At 37.2% G+C, this 14,176-nt stretch overlaps 2 protein-coding genes across 2 annotated transcripts in view; both read right to left on the bottom strand.

Annotated features, from left to right (window-relative positions):
* Positions 1-494: 494 nt before the first annotated feature.
* C7H2orf66 (chromosome 7 C2orf66 homolog) lies at positions 495-2,929 on the bottom strand. Its single transcript, XM_085584629.1, has 3 exons — positions 2,796-2,929; positions 1,728-1,919; positions 495-736 (listed from the first exon to the last, which is right to left on the bottom strand). Exons 1-2 carry the CDS (start codon positions 2,916-2,918, stop codon positions 1,746-1,748), a joined length of 297 nt encoding a protein of 98 aa, XP_085440755.1. The 5' UTR covers positions 2,919-2,929; the 3' UTR covers positions 495-736; positions 1,728-1,745.
* Positions 495-14,176, bottom strand: part of PGAP1 (post-GPI attachment to proteins inositol deacylase 1) — a 39,456-nt gene continuing 25,774 nt past the window's right edge. Inside the window, exons 27-28 of the mRNA XM_021555355.4 lie at positions 1,728-13,389; positions 495-736 (exon numbers count right to left, since the gene is read on the bottom strand). Of these exons, the coding sequence (XP_021411030.2) occupies positions 13,251-13,389 (139 nt within the window). The 3' untranslated portion in view covers positions 495-736; positions 1,728-13,250. The remainder of the gene's footprint in view (positions 737-1,727; positions 13,390-14,176) is intronic.

The following is a 14,176-nucleotide window of genomic DNA, read 5'->3' as shown; positions in this document are numbered from 1 at the left end:
CGGCCGCCTCCGCTCCCCCGGCCGCCTCTGCCCCTCCGGCCGCCTCCGCTCCCCCGGCCGCCTCCGCTCCTCCGGCCGCCTCCGCTCCCCCGGCCGCCTCCGCTCCCCCGGCCGCCTCCGCCCCTCCGGCCGCCTCCGCTCCCCCGGCCGCCTCTGCCCCTCCGGCCGCCCCTGCTCCCCCGGCCGCCTCCGCTCCCCCGGCCGCCCCTGCTCCCCCGGCCGCCCAGCTCCCCCGGCCGCCTCCGCTCCCCCGGCCGCCTCTGCTCCCCGGCAGCTTCACCGCCGAGCGGCTTTAACTCCAACACAGAGCGATGGGGCACTGCTGACCAGGGCAGGGTGCGGCACACGCAGCCACAGGCCACCAAGAAAGGGGTTGTACCCACAGAGCATCGGAAAACTTGTCACAGAACACCTTGGGGCAGCTCTGCTATTAATCTGGTATTAATCTGAAAGGGAACGTTTATTTCCCAGCTTTGAACAAAGACGCTTGGCAGTGGCTGTTGCACTCCTCATTTATTCACGCTTAAGCACAATTCTGCTCACAGACTGCAGTAGCTGAAGAGCACGCATTTGTCAATAGACAGAATAATGCTCATTGCAGCAGGACACCACATTCCATCGGCAGAAACGGTGACAGTGAAGAGACTTTGGAATTGTCAGCTAACAGGTAAAAAGTCAAAGCAGTAAAATTTTGCTGTGAAGGTTTCCATTTGGCATGGAGTTCTGAAGTCAATGCCTAAAAAAGACCAAAAAAAATACGAATAGTGAGACTAATATTTCTGTATTATATATGCAACCAAGGTATGATCCAAACCAAGACAAGAAAACACTGGCTGAACCTCTGTTCCCATAAAACAGTTCTGAACACTGACAAGCACTGCCATGACCATTCTGAATTATGCAGGACAAAACTTCCACCAGTCATTTTCTCACTGCTGCTGTGACTTACAGGAGAGCATCCCTTCTGAATTCCCTTTTCATTTTATTTTATGCACACAAAATACAGATTCTGTGGTGATTCTATTTTTCCTGATATAATAACTCAGCAAAAAGAGAATTTAGTATTAAAATTTGAATGCAATCTTTATTATGGTTCATATTAAGAATAAAGCTTTGATTTTGATTATAAACAGACAAGTGTTAAGCAGGCCAAGAACAGGACAGAGCTGGAAATCCAAAGCTGAATATTGATTACAAATTAATCACTTTAAGATACTGAGTAAATCACCAAAATGCTTTGATTTAAATCTTATTGAAATTCTCAGCTATTTATAAACCAGAAGAAAACAGTATTTCCCATGAATGTAAAAGATAATGTATGCTTTCTTAGTGCAATAACTTATGCCTAAATTAATTTTCTTAATATACATATATCACAAGAAACCATTAATTAATCTCAATTTGTAATCTTACTCTTTTCAATTCCTTCCATAAAACCTGCATCCCCTATTATCTACATTTTCAGAATTCTCCTCCATATGACAGAGGGGAGAAAAAAGAAAAAAATCATGGTCTGTTTACTCCTCCTCACAAGTACCATGTGTTATTTTATCCAAGTAGTAACGACCTCATAAATCTCTGCCTCAAGAATTTTAAACCCCACTTCAGGCAAGGGTTAAGGTACTACATTTTTAATTCCTTCTGAGAAAGAGGTTACTTTTATACTTCAGTCAGAATCTTTCTTGGTTACACATAACAACATTAGAGGACAAGGCACCCTCTTTTACCTTCATCAGCAGAATCTTTCAGTCTTTGAAGTAGTTCTGAAAGGATTTTTTCTTTTCTTCATAATCTGCAAATGCAGAAGCAATAGGATCTGAGTAGAGCCTTGGTCCTTCATTGTTCACAGTGAAAGTAGCTGGGAACTTTCTGAGATCGAGACCCCTGCCCGAGAAGTAAGCCTGGAGTGTTCTGAAAAACTGAACAGACCATGGATGTGAAAATAAATAGAGCATGACCCATGGAGATTAATTATTTCTACTGACACATTAGCTGTAGTATTTATTCTTCTGTGGGATGAAATCCTCTATTCTGATCATAACCTGATACAGTGCAGGTAACCTAATTCAGACATGCCCACTCCATCCATGGCTTGTGCATCTGATGTCAGAAGAGCAGCAACTGTGTCCTACTCATTTGTGCTCCCCACTGAACCACAGGGGCTGTGAGATAACTGCACCCTTGTAAAACAGGCACAGGCAAAGCCCTGCTGAGAGCAAACAGGACACTTCTGTAAACATTTTGGTCAGAGTCAGCAACAACGGGCAAATGAATTGAACTGTCCCCTTACAATCACTTCCAGGGGGAAATTAAAGCTTCTTAAAACACTGAGGAAATATTACAAAGAAATGATTCCTTTCCTTCACAAATTCTTTTTAAGATTGTGTAAATGTTCTCTGAGTGGTATTTTCATAGCTGTCAGATGCAGACTTATTTGTACTTCCATGAGATGAAGTAACATGCAATCAGAGCACACATTGGAAAGAAACACGGTAATCATTCCTCTTCTGTTTCATAAAACAAGTGGCTGTATAATCAAAATAATTTCTTAAAAATGAAAGCTGCTGGATGGAGATATAAGCATGTTTTATGCACTACTGTGCTCTGAGAATGTCTCTTCAGTGAAGGGGTACATCTTGACTGAGAAATTGTTATTGACCATACAAAGTGCACTGCTCCTAATTTTACATCTAATGGGCCCCTCTTGCCTTTAAATTTAGACGATAAGGAGTCTCTTAATGGAAAACAAAAAACCACACAGAACTTCAGCTTTCTTTCTTGAAACATTTCCTTACCAGGTCCCTGTTTCTGGGGTTATCAAGAGGCTTCCATTTATCTTCTGGCTGGAAAGAAGCACCCTTTGCCAATCCTCTCACAGCCAATACCATGTACAGACCCAGGAGCAGCACTTTCCACATGCTGGAGATGAACAGAGTGTCTGTAAGAAGGGCAAACAGACATACTACTTAAATCCTACAGAGCTGTCACTGATCATGTGAATCCAAGGAAAGTCTGCCCACTGCAGATTACATCCATGTGCTATCAACTCTTTGTTTTCATAGTCCTAAGGTACTTAGAAGAAAAAATTATTCTAAACAAGTGTTTCCCACACCAAAGCTATTTCTAGACACTGGACTCTCTTCTGAGGGACCAGTAGAATACTCAGCACAACATATTACATTTGTAAGTTTACATTTATTACATAAAGCCATTTTCAGTGGCTAATACAGCACCAGAACTCTATGTACTCCAAGGAGAATGCAAAAATATGGCCCAAGATCCAGACAGCTCAGTTTTTTAAAACTGCATTACATTTTACTACATATAATAGTAAGTGCAATGGTATTTAATACAGCCTGGTCTAACATACTAGAGATCCATTTCACAACTTGACTCGGGGAGAAAAGGAATTCTCCCTCTCTTTAAAATAGAGCTTACCAGGGAATTTGGCTTTGGCTTGCCCCTTCTTGGTTGGTCTCCTAGTAATCTGTGAACAACCTGATCTCTGCACTTATATTTCTAGTAGAATGTAGGTGGGTGTCAATGACGTTAGCAGGAGTTCAAAAATACAGTAATGATTCCATTTCCAACCACGACATAAAGACCCTTGAGAATTTCATCCTTGATACTCTTCAGACCTGTTGCTATCGAACAGTGCAGTACAAATTCCTCCCAAGCCATATTGCAGAAAATTGGTAGTAGGCATACAGGAAGTTTAAAACAATTCCCAGGAGAAATGGCACAGCTTTATCAAAATATTATTTTTAGTTAAAAGTAATTAGCCATATCTCTAGCCTGGTGACTAATGGTTTTCAAGCAAATGAGATATGGATCCCTCTCTTGATGCTGGAAAAAGAGAGGGAAAAGTCCAAAATCATAATATTTTAATGGAAGCATTGCTTTCCTTCCCTGATTTTATCAGCAGTTAATATCCGCCTGTCACACTAGAAACTGAGACAAGGGCTGCAAGGAGGACTCTGCTAATTTACGTTGGCCTTAGTGCATAGTGTTCTTCATATCAAAGCTGCTCATATTTTTTTATTTCACTGCACTCTCTCTCTGCTATGAAGATGATACATGGTTTAATATCACATAAAAAATATATCCCTAAATAGACATGTTAAAATTTAAAATATTTGACCATCACCTTACTCCAGAGTGTAGATGTTTATGTCTGACTAGAAGCTTTACATTTTTCTTTGGTTTAAATTTTGAAAGCAAAATAAAAATCTGCCACAACCCTTCCAGGAAGGTGATGTTTTGGACATCCAAACATCATTAGCAACACAGTAAACAAAATCCCAGCAGTGTTAATTCTCGTGACTACAGTAGTATGTAAAAAAATCAAGATAATTTATCCAGCTTGTTTATTATTCTGCGTATTTGGATTTTAAAAAAAATCATTACCACAAAAAAGAAAACCCATCAAGCCCCATCAATTATATTTCATAACACTCAACTTCCAGATAGTGATCTCATCAAGAACAGAGCAGTAGCACCAGAATAACTTGAAAAAGGCAGGTCCCAGCATAAGGGAACTCTCTTTGTTGGTCTTCTAGGTAGATACTTATTTCAGCTAGAAGTAGAAATATGCTCCTGTAGAGAAAATGACAGAAAGGGGAAAGACAAGACTGACAGTTTGATTTACAAGATTTACAGTTAGAATTTAGTTCCTTCTTTAGTTTTGGAAAGAGGACGAGGGAAAAAAAAAAAAGCCAGAAGAGCTGGCTGTTTTCTTCTACCTTTTCCCCCCCTCAGTTAATTTATTGCTTTGATTTCTTTACAAAGAACTGGGGAAATGCAGTATATTCAACTTGTAAAACATACTGAAGCCACCTGCAAGTATGAAACAAGCTTTATTAGTGGAGGAACTCAGGCAATTTGGGTGACTGATGAAGCATGCAGATATGTAAGAGACTCAATTAGCATGTATGTTCTGTGAGCTGTCTAAAAGAAAAATCCTTACACGTTTGTATTGTTGCTTCCTGTGAGCTGAAGCTCTGAGCAACTATTGGAGCTAAAAAGTCTGTTTAGACCTAGAGCTCATTTTAATGTGTGGGTTGGTCTTTTTTTAGTAATTTCAATTATTTCCTTCAGAGAAAGTCAAATATAAGCAGAACACAGTCATATTAAAATAATATTAGTATACTTACACTGACTGAATTGAATTGCATCCTCACTTTTGAGGACAGTAGCTAAGTTTAACAAATGCTGTCAAAGCTAGATGTCAGGGTGCTGCCTTTATGCCTTTTATATAGCCTTTATGGCACAGGAAGTAATGTTCATGTATGTTTGAATTAAATTGCCATGAAGATGAAAATGCTGATAGCATTGCTTGCTAAGTTCCGTGCAATTCACCTCTAAAATATAATAATATGAAATATACTAATTTAGCTGAAAACAAGTTTTATACATATGATGCTCTATATAAACTGTATGATTGAGCAAACACTTTGATTTTATTGAATTTCCTATTCATGAAGACTAAGGTGCTGGAGTTAAGATGCTGAGCCAAGCTTCATCCTATCTATCAAACTCTCTTTCTTGCATTGAGGTGTGAAAGAAGCACCTTTTAAAGCACTGCTCCAACCACAAGGCTTTTTGTTTACTACTTTATTTTCTGCTTAGAATCCCAAGTATTACAAGTCAGAAGGAAAAGCACCAAACTGCTCCACACGAGTACCTGAGCCAAGACTAAAGGCAAACATTGCTCACAACACTCATCAGCGTGTTTGTACAACAGCAGTACAGGTAACACAACACACCACAGAGCAGCATTGGCAAGTGGCACTTCTTGTGAATTACAACCATTTGTACCAATGCAAGCATGTTGGAATACCATACAAAAATATTCAGAAGCAGGGGATTTGCTATACAATGTACTTAAAGTCATGCACACTACAGTAAAAAAAAAAAAATAGACCAAAAAAAAAAAAAAATTTGAAGTACACTCTGCAGCCAGGGAAACCACCAAACAAAACAGGAACATCCCAGAGTAGCTTGCAATCAAGTTGCCCTCAACTACAACAAAAAAGTATCTAAATGCAGTTTTTAAAGGCAATGACATTTCACCTTCAGCAATTACATCATCATCTGAAAATACCTCTTCTCCAAGGTCTTCTCAGCATCTCACAAGACAGGGACTTTGCCAAAATTTATGATATATGACATGATCTGTAAGAACTTAAGTTATAAACATTTTTATAAGCACAATAATTTGCTATAGCATTATTCAAACATTTATAGATACGATCCTGCCAGCATCTCTAAAAACCTGTAAATACTAAGTTCATGTCCATCAGATTTATGGTAGTACATAAGAACTGAAAACAGAGGAAGAGTTAAAAACTTCTACGACAGACTGCTTGAGAAATTATAAGGTTTTCCTCAAAGTTTTAAGTCCTTTTACAACCAACAAATCCTTCCATCCCCACTAATCACCCAAACCCGGTATTTTGGCCAACATTATTCTGTCTTCGTGCTTGAAAAAACAATTAAAAGGTCAGTAGGGAATCAAGTTACACAGTTTATCTCGAGTTATCATCATACATAAAGGCCTTAAAGGTAGTTCTACCTTCTTAAGGGTTTCAGTACTAGAGTTCCAGTGGCTAGAAAATCACCAATGGCTAGGAGTGCTGAAACATCACAAAATAAAAAGTGAGGTGACTGGAATGAGTTTAAGCAGCAGGGAAGACACAAGGATTGTGTGTTCCATGTTGTGCTCAGCAGCAGCACTGTGGCACCCAAACTGAAGCTGGAGCTCAATGAAAGGAAATTTTTTATAATTTTGCTGTTGTGTATTGCTTCAAACCAGCTCTGTGACCAGCTGATGGGCAGTTGTTTGTGTGCATGTAGTAAAAGATCCCCAGTAAATAAAATACCCCCAGTACAACAATAAACTCTGAGATAGCATCACTTTCCAAGGTTCAGTGCTCTGAGGTGCTAATGTGAGGGGGGGGGGGTGGAAGTCAGAATTTGGAGGGTTTGTTCACAACACACAAAGAATCCTCTAGAGACAAGAAAAGCCACCAGTGGCTTTTCCTGAGCTCTTTGTATTAAAAAATATACTAACGAAATCCTTCTACTATACTAGAACAAGATTTTAAGATCGTAAGTATTTCTAGTTTTCTTTAATGAGTTAGGATAAAAAAAAAAAGTGTAATTCTTTTTCTCCAAAAAGGGGAATCTACATGTGAATTTTCAAGGATTTACATGTGAATGTTTATCCTAAAAAGTAAAATTTAGTATTCAAAATTTCTAGAGCCTTAACACAATCAACCAACCTGCCTCTGTCTAGTTTTCTTCTCACACTGGTGAAGATTTTGCTATTTAATGGCTTAAATACAGTATTTTGCTTAAACTAAAATAAACTAAAATTAAGAGGATTTTTTTTTTTTTTGAGGACTAAAGAGCAAAACGTTTGAAAATAATTAGACACACAGACTTCAAAGCTGAGACAGATATCTGCAACTAGTTTTCCTTATTTTTCTTTTGGTCACAACAGAAAGGCTTGAAAAATTCAGGTCAGCTATAGCTTTCTGACTTTGGTTGGTGTGATTCCAAACAAAAAATATGTGGTACTTGTCCTAAATCTTCATTTCTCTAATTGTAAAATGGGCTCAAAACAATTTAAAGCATTTACCCCAAAATCAAGTTTCAGTATAATCCACACAAATATTTTTGGTCAACTTCAAAAATCAAATATAAGGCTATTGAAGTCCACAGGCTACAGTTAGAGTGTATTTCATTTACTGGTTTAAGGCACAGTATATATATACACTTTTTTTTTTCTCTAGAAAGCTACAAGTTAAAGTCACAGTGAGGAATTTCAGTTTTGGTCTGGCACTCTAATTTTATGTGTCCTGTCTACTACCTGTAGACTTCTGTGAAGTATTCCAGCTGTCAGGTGCTGCAGTCTCAAATCCTGTTTCCAAAATCAGAGTGGAGTAGGTGGAAAATACTGAAACCTGAATTGATCCTAAAATAGTGCACTTAGCCTTTTGTAAAAATAAACATCAACACATTTGCACATTCGATACTTAGATATACCCTGAAATTATTTAAGTTGGGGGGAAAAAATAGTCTTGGCTGGTATTTCAACAAACAGAATGAGTCTACAGGACACAGCTGCTGCACTTCCAGGTCAGTCCCAGTTCCCACTGCTGTGGGAACATTCTGCTTGGCACTACAGGGCAGGGACCCTGCAAAGCAGACAGAGCTGCATTGCAAGGAGGACCTGCAATGATGTGCCACAAGTAACAAATATGATGATGTTCACCACTCCTGGTTTTTAGAGACAGTCAGCTCTGACACCACACAGTCCTACAGAATCCAGAGCACAAGCTGCCAATAACTGTAGAGAGGCAATGCTTACAAGGTTTGTTTACAACACCATGAATAGCAAAATCTATCTACATTTAAGAATGCAGAAAGCAACTTTAAATCTTAAGAAAATAAAGTCAAAATATCACAGCTCACATTTTCATCCTACAAGGCACTAAGCACATATTTGAGGCAGTTATGTGCTTAGACACCTGAAAAATTGAGGGCTGGGCAGATTTGCTTAAGTACGAGCTATGGAATTTTCTCTCTAAATGCTTAAAATTCATTCTTAAAGCAGCAGTGTCTATTAATAAGACAAAGTGCATACTTTTTACTTGATTTTGAGGATAGATGAGCTGATTAAAAGCTTTGGACACATTCTCCCATAAATAAAAATATACATCAGAAAGTATAGTCTTTACAAAAGGTTTTCAAATTTTTTAAGACTTTATGGATTCTAATATTCCAGTTTGAAGTTCTGGCTCTAAAAAAAAGGTAGTAATTGTACTTTAATAAAAAATGGGCTAGTTTTGAATTGTCCTTCATTGTCACACATTTCCTAGAGGCTATACAACAGCAATTTGCAGCTTTGGTGACAAAAGTATGTCTCCCCTAAAGGAACAGTGATGAAAATTTTATATTTTACAGTGCTAAATGCTTACAAAAGCTATACTGATTATCTCCTAGAAAACAAAGAGATGCAGAAAGTCAAAGCTGTAAATTGAGAAACATTTACCATGAAAACATTAAATGGATAATAAGCACTAAGAATTCAGTCTACTTTACAACTAACAATTTTCTAATACCTTAGTGACTTAGAACAACAGCACAATTTTGTACAGACTCTACAACCACTTCCAAAAACATTTTCATAGCTCAGACTATTAAAGGTCAGTAAATGGCTGGTTTTGTCTCAGTATAAATATAACAAAAGTCTAAACACACTCAGCCCTATATTGGAATAACTTGATTCAAATTAAAGTTTCTCAAATGTTTACATTTATTAATGGCTACATAACAGACTTTGTTCTGTGCTGTCAGATGGATCAGACTTATCAGATTTCAGAAGAACACCAAGCGAGTTCATCACTTGTTACTGGCACACACATGGAAAATAGGATGTATCAAACACTGACATATGGAATGCTTTTGAGGTTAAATGTCAATACAGTTTATTTTATTAATCACTGACTTTAAAGTTAGTCCAATTAGGTTATAGATGAAAAATTCACTTAGACATACCAGCAGTCTCTATGCCTTTTACAATGCATTAGTACTGCACCGCTTACAGTTTTGTCATTATTCATCTATTTGTTTTGAAACATAGCAAATTAATATTAAGGAATGATTTGCTACATAAATTAGCTTACTCAAAACCAAAATCAGGGCAGAACTCTAAATGTCAGAAATAATATTAACTTAAATTCCAGTTACTGCAGGTTTCTTGGAAATAAAACATACGAAGAAACCCCCCATCAAAACCCCCAAACCAATCATTGTTCAACAGGTTGCTGAAATGTGACCCACTGCAACTTTTAAATCACAACTAAGAAGATTAGCTTTGGACAACACTAATTTACTCAGTTTCAAGGTACACTTGGTAATTCCAATGAAGATGTGAATTTTTCCTTATCAGACACATAGAGACTTTCTATGAAGTGTTAGCTACATATGTCATTGCAGCATGATGAGACTGTGAGGAACACGTTTGATAACATCAAGCAGAAAAGATTATAGACTTCCAGAGTAATTTCAGGGTGTAAAGCTATCACCAAAAGCTTCTCATTAAATCTCTCCCTGTCAAAGAAAGTTTCTGCTGTTCCAAAAGTTAGTGGCATTTAGTATTTTAAGTTCTTACCCTGTTTCCTCATTGTTTCTGATAGCTTATTTAAAAAATGATATTAGATCCACATAAATAGTTCTTATTTTGAATGCATCCTGAGGTCTAAATCCTTACAATTTGTACCCTGATCTCCTCCCACATAGTCTAGATAATCTAAAATTTGAAGACTAAAGTGGAATTGTAACGTAATTAAAAGTAGTAAGAGACATTATAATGTATTTGCCAAAAGCTGTTTTATAAATACAGCCCACTCATAATAAAGGATATTTCAGTAATATTTACATCTCATTGTATATGCAATTAACAGTATATATATATATATTGGGTTATCCTGTGTTTCTGCTGAAATGATAACAGTGGCAGAACTACACATTCACCTAAGAGAAGCTTCTTGTCCAAAAGTAACAACAAAAAGGCGTTGTATTTTACCTGAAAAACCATCTCAGACTGTTACAAAATCTAGTTCTTTTCAGAATGACAAGGAGGATAATTCATCCTCTCTTAGAATGGGATGAATTCTAAGACTTGTTCCAATCCTATTACCATACATTTATTGTATGGCAAATCTAATTGGGATTAGACTCCTAATCTGCCAAACAGCTGAAGTTGTCCAGTCCAGGATCACTGCGTGATCCAGACACACATCCTGACAACAGTTTAAATCCATTAAATGGCACACAAGGCATTTCAATTCCAAATAGGAGTTAGACTTCCCCTCCTTTCCTCAGTAAAGCTAAACAATCTCTGAGAAAAGGGAGTGTTGAGGGAGATGTGAAAAACTCTTGTCATCTGGGATCTCAGACTCAGGATTATACCTATTCCTACTTCCAACTTGAAAATCAGGCAGGAAAATACACAAGATACTGGAACCCAATTTATGAAGAGTGCTAACAATCATCAATAGAACTCCAGCCAAAAAAAAAAAAAAAAAATTGGTATTATCCTATGCTGCTGTAATTCAGTAGGTTTCACTTTATGGAATATTTTGAAAGCTATCAAAATTACAAATATCGAGTCTGTTTCATTTCCAACAGATCCAACAAATGGATTTATGCAGAAAGAGCCTGTTAAGGTGGGGAAACAACATCCGAAGTAAAACAGAGTAATAAGCCAAATGGACCACGAAAGTCAAGGAAAACTATCTTCCACAGAAATCAGATTCTGCGTATTTCACAGCCCTTTGCCAGCCCTAAAGCAGTTCTGCCACCATCTTTCATTCACAGCCACTTGCAAGTACAACAACTCTATTCTTCTATGTCTGAGCAGCAATTTCTCATTTAACCAACTGGTGCATTTAGCTACAAGTACATTAAGTCACACAAATTATCTTATATATATATACTGTAGCATACATTTGATTAGAAAATATCAAGATATAATCTATTCAAATAACTTTTCTGATTTACAAACACTATATATAATCTAACTTTCTATTTTGAAAAGGTTAAGACTAGAATACCAGCACATAGATTACTGATAACAGTGACAGTGGTTTGGCTAACTACAATAGCTTTACTCAGTTACAGCACTTTTAATGACTTACTAATAAGTTGAACTGCTGGCATGGATATAAGCAAACAAAACACACGTGGCTTTCTTCATGTTTGTCCTTCATTTTGGAAAGTCACTGTGTGAATTAAGTCTTTCCAGCCAGCTCAAAGGAATTGACCCTAACAACACATTAGAAATAACTGAGGCACTTTAGGCAAGATTATTAAGATATGATGGAATTAATGGGTCAGGCTGGCTGTACTACTGTAACAAGAGTATACTTGATTGACTGTGAGCAGCAGATTTCCTCTTGGTATTCCTATAAGATGATTGAGCTGGTCTAGTACTTCCAGATGAAGGTAACAGGCATCTCAGACATAGCAGAGACAGCTAACACAGAAGCAAGTAGTAAGCTCATCTCTACACAGAATCAATACATCATTTCAACCTAAGGACTGCTGAGATTTCTTCTGTTGGCAAAACACATGCCCAGGGGACAGAATTCCTTACACATAGCTATTGTAGGCTTTATTATAAATGGCAGTCACTGTAGCATCTAGGCACTAAGATAAAATTTATACAGAGCTAATAATTACGGTCAGTAATTCCCACTATTACTGAGTTTGCCCACATGCAGAAGGTAGCACTGTATGGCAGGACAGGAGTTTGCAGGGTTGTAACTATTCTATATTCATTTATGTATTGGCATTTATTAGGAGATGGTTGAGTCTCTGTTTACAATAGGAAAAAAGCCTGCCTTGTCTACTTAGAAAGAGTGCAGCAGCTGCACTGTTAACTCACACCATATCTCAAAGTTTGGTAGCTTCTACATATGGACAAAGTCCAAGGATTAATTTCAAAATTCCAGATAAAACTGACAATGTTTTAAAACAACATTACAGCAAATTGTTTATGAATCTGCTGGTATCCTTCCTGAATAGAAAGCTACATAGAATACTGTTGTCTTCTCACTCTCACAAAAAGTAAAATGTGTAAGACTAATCTCACAAATGTTCAACTCACACTGATTGAACAAATGATTTGATAGAAATAACAGTTCTATATAAGCAGTACATTCTAGTTTGTCTGGACACAAATGTGGCAGCTTTTGAATTTAACATAAAATAATTCAAAGTATACTTGGCTGTGTGGTTTTTGTGATAGTCACAGTGTGCTTGAAATGCATTGAGTTTTAACCAGCATACTTCAGACCTGCAAGAGATGCAAGTTCAGAACACAGACACTGCATGGCACAGTGAGTAAAAAATGTCTGTTTTCACAAAGCAGTACAGTGAAATACCAAAGTGTCTACAAGGCAGAGGATTGAGATGTTGCACCGGTATGAGTCATGTGCTTATACACAGTTAAATCACTCCAAATCACTCCATTTTCAGAGACATGAAATAAACACCAGGAAAAGTTTTCTAAGCAACATGAATAAAACCATGAATTTTCTGTAAAGTATTCACAGTTCTGTCCTCTTTCCCACATAATGTAAACTACTGATCATAATAATTTAGGCATTTCTGTGTTGCAATTTTTCCCATCTCCAGTGTTAAGTTTCTAGGGTGCATTGTCCTATATAGAATGAACATTACACAAAACAGCACAGCACATGTAGAAGAAGAGAAAAGGTTACAAAGTGTGGGACTCTGTATAGATGCATTCGTCCAAAGGCCAGCATTGCAACAGACAAAGGGAGTGGAATTTTGACTGCAATCTTCAAGAGTTTACTGTAAGAATAGAAAGAAGAAAAATTATCATTTTGTGGCCACATATGCAGAAAGCATGCAAATGCCATATTTTGTTTTCCTTTGCAAAGTAATCTATATTTCAAGGCTTTGTTAATCTTTAAAACTGAACAACTAGGTCTAATATGCCATAAAAATTGATGCATAAGGAAGAAAAATTATTCGAAAATGTTAATGTCATTACAAATATTAATTTAGAAATTTGTTCTCTGTAACATAGGAAGACTGAATGGCTTAGATCCCTTGAGATAACAGGTACTGATCAAGAGGATAAATGACATTCATTATTGTTGTCATTCATGAGGCACTGACTAGTTTCATATCTCAACAAGAAATATTCTGTCAGCAAAACCAAGTTCTCAGAACTTCTTAATCCAGTAGAAAACACATTATATTTCTACTCCCATAAAGGAAGCTACAAGAACATAACTATAATCCTGTAGAATTCCCTTTTCCTTGTACTTGTCTGACAATAATTGCTCAATGTATTTGAATTCTGTGCTTGAAAGGATTCAATAAATTTCAATAAATTGTTATGCAGCCAATTGCTTAGACAGCATATACCTAATTTATTTCCATGTGGCAAATACAGGGGATTTTTTCCTCTGAACTGAAATAGAGGAACTTTGCACACATTTTAGCTCATCTTTTAGACTTAACCATATGAATCCCTATAGAGGCTGAACAATTGCAGCATAAATTAAGTTTTATCACAAAAATGGTAATTCACAAAGAAGCAGGAAAGCAAAACTAGAGATTGGGCTACAGT

This window comes from Lonchura striata, chromosome 7 (genome assembly GCF_050655825.1).
Source record: "Lonchura striata isolate lonStrDom1 chromosome 7, ASM5065582v1, whole genome shotgun sequence".
Taxonomy (NCBI): Eukaryota; Metazoa; Chordata; class Aves; order Passeriformes; family Estrildidae; genus Lonchura; species Lonchura striata.
Note: the sequence above shows the minus strand (reverse complement) of the source record. Positions and strands in the feature narration are given on the sequence as shown.

Excerpts from the sequence above, each read along its gene's own strand:
- C7H2orf66 (XM_085584629.1), bottom strand. The coding sequence starts at position 2,918 with ATGTGGAAAGTGCTGCTCCTGGGTCTGTACATGGTATTGGCTGTGAGA. Across the intron at positions 1,920-2,795 it reads ACCCCAGAAACAGGGACCTG|TTTTTCAGAACACTCCAGGC; the intron begins GTAAGGAAATGT and ends TGGTCTGTTCAG.